At 37.7% G+C, this 4,776-nt stretch overlaps 1 protein-coding gene across 2 annotated transcripts; it reads left to right on the forward strand.

The window, feature by feature from the left end:
• The first annotated feature begins 721 nt into the window (after window positions 1–721).
• On the forward strand, window positions 722–3,745 carry LOC149984839 (zymogen granule membrane protein 16-like). Of its 2 annotated transcripts, none has more exons than XM_090188618.1 (5): window positions 722–864; window positions 1,181–1,198; window positions 1,345–1,397; window positions 1,673–1,841; window positions 2,846–3,745. In XM_090188618.1, exons 3-5 carry the CDS (start codon window positions 1,346–1,348, stop codon window positions 3,210–3,212), a joined length of 588 nt encoding a protein of 195 aa, XP_090044744.1. In that variant the 5' UTR covers window positions 722–864; window positions 1,181–1,198; window position 1,345; the 3' UTR covers window positions 3,213–3,745. The 2 variants fall into 2 exon arrangements, with proteins under 2 accessions (XP_090044744.1, XP_090044740.1); XM_090188614.1 differs by having other exon boundaries at window positions 784–868.
• The last annotated feature ends 1,031 nt before the right edge of the window (window positions 3,746–4,776 follow it).

Consider the following 4,776-nt stretch of genomic DNA (forward strand, 5'->3'; position numbering starts at 1 on the left):
ATATCTAACAAGTAATCTAACAATATGTTAATTGAACTATCACATTTTATAGATAGGTGGTAACAAGTGCCTCAGGGTATTTCACTCAGTAATGTGTATATAATATTTTATTTATTTTCTCACTTTGTAACTTCTACTGATATTTATCTGCTTCATCTGCAGAAAAATAAATCAGATTGTTTTCCTGTAGTAACATGAACAGGTTGCCAGTGATTTAATGAAGATGTGAGTGTTGTAACAGACTGCAGAAAACGTCGGACAATAATGGAGGATAAAAATGTTGAATCTCGTCTGCACATCTAGAATTAAATGGAAAAACATGTTCTGAAACAAATATTCTACAATAAAATACTGTAGGTATTTGAGCAAACCAATGAACTAACCATCCTGTTAATGACAAGATCCACACGTCTTTTTCAGCATGTTAATGTTTGAAGGGAAGGAGTTCCTCTTGGTGTAATAAAACAACTGAAGATTGGGAGACTGATTTTGAGCGATTTTCGTACACATTCATACAAAGTTGGTATATTATTTTAATTGTTCGGTTGTTCGATTGTATATTTTTTTAATCCCTATTTCAGATCATTAATTAGTTACAATTCAAAAGAACACAATTATTATTTCCTTATAGTACTTCCTTGATACTCCCTCCCAAAGTAGCCTCGACCAATTAGAAAACAATGTCTGACTTCTCAATAGTGACTGACTAAACGTGTTCTTTGTCATGCTCCTTCCATCTAGAGCTGATGGAATGTTCAGCAGGTATAAATGCAGTTCTTAGAGGAAGCAGTAGACTAGAAGGACCTGGCAGAGAAAGAGAGACAATAAGCTTTCACAGGGTTTCACACATCTCAAGATAGCACTGTGGGTAACTACACAACTAACTAAATTGAAAATGTGCACTTGTTTTTAATGCATAGTACTGGTGTGGGAAATGTTATGAAGTTAATTCTAATTTTCTCTTGGTTCTTGGGCACAAACATTTTGGCCCTTTTGCCACTAAATTTAAATTCAGTGATCTGACATTATTTTTAATGTGACAGTAGCTTAGCACTGCAAGAGTGATTGTAGTAAACTAGAGGTTCAACTTTTTAGAGCCGTTTTATAACATTTCACATTCAACAATGGTTTGTTGTTTGTTACATCACAATTCAAAAGGTTATTTTCTTTTCCCTCCTAGGAAACACTGACCTGACAGGTAAAATGACTTATTTGTTTTGACAAACTACTATGAAAAACATTATTAACTACATTATTTCAAGTTTTACCATTTAAAGTGAAACAGAATGAGAGTGAAATTGACTGAAATTAAAGGTCTTAAGTGTCGATGCCTCACTTTTGCAGAATGTTCTTAATCCTGGTTGTCACAATGTTCTTGGCTGGCTGCTTGGCAATGCGTGAGTTATAAAAATACAATTCTGAATTATAATGATTAAATAATAGCTCTTGTGCTTTCACCAACTTGTCTTTTAACAGTTAGACTTAGGAGTTCTTCTTTGAGACATAAACTAATGTATTAAATAATTGCAGAATGTACTTTAGTTAATTCATCTGCACTTTATTCATAATGTCAAGATCTTTCAGAAATGTGTTGTTAAAAATAAAATGATGTATATAAATATGTATTATTAATATAGTAAATATAGTAAACATATTGGCCATGTTATTTTAGCCATCAAAGACCCGTACTCGTATTCCTCTGCGGTGGGTCAGGGAGGTGGCACCCCATTTGCTTCCTACGGTGAGGGGCGCATCACGGGAGTCAGAGTGTGGGAGACCAACAACAACTACTACTACTACTACTACTACTACAACTACAACAGCAACAATTACATCAGCGGGTGAGCAGACTCTGACCCATGAACAGACACCACTGACTCAGTCTAACTACAATACCCAACAAACACCACTGACTCAGTCCAACTACACTGCCCAACAAACACCACTGACTCAGTCCATCTACACTGCCCAACAAACACCACTGACTCAGTCCAACTACACTACCCAACAAACACCACTGACTCAGTCCAACTACACTACCCAACAAACACCACTGACTCAGTCCAACTACACTACCCAACAAACACCACTGACTCAGTCCAACTACACTACACAACAAACACCACTGACTCAGTCCAACTACACTATCCAACAAACACCACTGACTCAGTCCAACTACACTACCCAACAAACACCACTGACTCAGTCCAACTACACTACCCAACAAACACCACTGACTCAGTCCAACTACACTACCCAACAAACACCACTGACTCAGTCCAACTACACTACCCAACAAACACCACTGACTCAGTCCAACTACACTACCCAACAAACACCACTGACTCAGTCCAACTACACTACACAACAAACACCACTGACTCAGTCCAACTACACTACCCAACAAACACCACTGACTCAGTCCAACTACACTACACAACAAACACCACTGACTCAGTCCAACTACACTACACAACAAACACCACTGACTCAGTCCAACTACACTACCCAACAAACACCACTGACTCAGTCCAACTACACTACCCAACAAACACCACTGACTCAGTCCAACTACACTACCCAACAAACACCACTGACTCAGTCCAACTACACTACACAACAAACACCACTGACTCAGTCCAACTACACTACCCAACAAACACTCTTTCTTTCTTTGTTGTGTTTATTACATATTCAGTTTATGACCAAACAATAGTGTTATCGTATCTAACCCAGAGTACAATGTAAAATGTAATTCCTTGATATTCTCTGATGTTACCTGCTGTCTCGGTCTGAATGTGCCTTATCAAAACACAACCAACGTGAAAAGCTTCCTCTGTTTTAGGTTCCAGCTGAGATACGGCAACACCTGGTCTCCTGTGTTCGGTAACGAAGGGAGTGTAAAGCAGGTGATGGAGCTGTTTAATGATGAGGCCATTGTCGAGGTGTCTGGGAAGTACAACCCAGCAGACTACATCTGCTCCCTGGTGTTAACCACCAACATGGGGCGCACTCTGTCAGCCGGCATGCCCAACCAGGTCTCCTTCAACTTCTACCCATCCAACATGGGCAATGAGCTGAGGATCCTCAGCGGTCGCTTCAACGGTGTTGGAATCACCTCCATCGGAGCCCACTGGGGATTTGTGGACATGGAAGGGGCTGGAAACAGTACTCTGGGAACAGCACTGGAAACAGTAACTCCTATTTTTTAGGGGGAAAAATGCTTTTTAGTCCAGGAGTAAACTTAATCTGGGTCCAGGAAACTGACCTTATATGATGGACGGATGTTTGACATAGACGCTGACAGAACAGTTTTTATTTCACTATCTGTTTGTTATTTCACTTTTATTTCACTGATTGAATTGGAATGTTTTGAGTACTTTGGAAGTACTTTTGAGGTGATTCCTCACTTGAAGCAGTAATAAAATATTTCTTAACATTCAAATTCATTCAGTTCAAATTCTCATGAAGCATCCATTAGATAGGAATATTCAAACAGTCCTGTCAGCTTGGGTCAACATGCGTTGTTATCACATTTTATCACAATAAAGGAAAGATTCATATGGGATTTAAAGGATTAATTATATCTTTGATTAATGGAACAATCAAATATTATGGGGAGATAATAGTGTTTCCAGGTGTTTCACCTTCACTATTTTATACACGCTGCATTTGTTATTTGTTGATCCTTTTCTGCTACATCTGCTTCTGGACATTTTAATAAAAAGCATATCTTTAATCATTATATTTCATTGTATTCCTTTTGATAAGCATATACATACAGTAGTGGCCAGACGCTACGATAAACTAATCTGTCATCTTAACAAACCCTACCTCAATGGTGTCAATAAGGAACTACATTTATAACAGCAAGACCGTTGAAACGCCTATTCAATAGTAATGAAGGGGAAAAAATGGATAGTTACATATCGGGATATTATTTTCCACAATATATCATGTCGTATCGCATCAACAATATCAAACTATTATTTTTGTGTTAGTTGGCTGTCTGCACTAAAACTCTTATTTTCCTTCATAGAAAGTTCAACATTTTCATTTGAAATAGGAAGCACATATTTGGAGGAAATTTTATTTCCATTACTTTCTCATGATTTCTAGTCTCTCTGCCACAGACATATAGTGAGCAATGTTTGGAACATCGAATCACAATAAATAACAGTATATAACCACAATAAGTGTAGAATCAGGAGAATCATAATACATATCATACCAACACCATTGTTATAATATGGTGCTGCATAGTGTTTTAGTTAAAGCTAAAGTCTGAGATTTGGGAAGCTGTTCAATGTTCAGCTGTATACCAAAACAAGTGGTGGGGAGGGACACCACTTTGTTACGAATCACAGACTGTGTGGATGGTCTAGATTAGACAGTTTGATAGATGTGGTTTATACAGTATATGGATGGTCTAGATTAGACAGTTTTATAGATGTGGTTTATACAGTATATGGATGGTCTAGATTAGACAGTTTGATAGATGGGGTTTATACAGTATATGGATGGTCTAGATTAGACAGTTTGATAGATGTGGTTTATACAGTATATGGATGGTCTAGATTAGACAGTTTGATAGATGGGGCTTATACAGTATATGGATGGTCTAGATTAGACAGTTTGATAGATGGGGTTTATACAGTATATGGATGGTCTAGATTAGACAGTTTGATAGATGGGGTTTATACATTATATGGATGGTCTGGATTAGACAGTTTGATAGATGGGGTTTATACAGTATATGGATGGTCTAGATTAGAC

Source organism: Oncorhynchus mykiss, chromosome 2 (genome assembly GCF_057628025.1).
Source record: "Oncorhynchus mykiss isolate SJ-2025 chromosome 2, ASM5762802v1, whole genome shotgun sequence".
Lineage (NCBI taxonomy): Eukaryota > Metazoa > Chordata > Actinopteri > Salmoniformes > Salmonidae > Oncorhynchus > Oncorhynchus mykiss.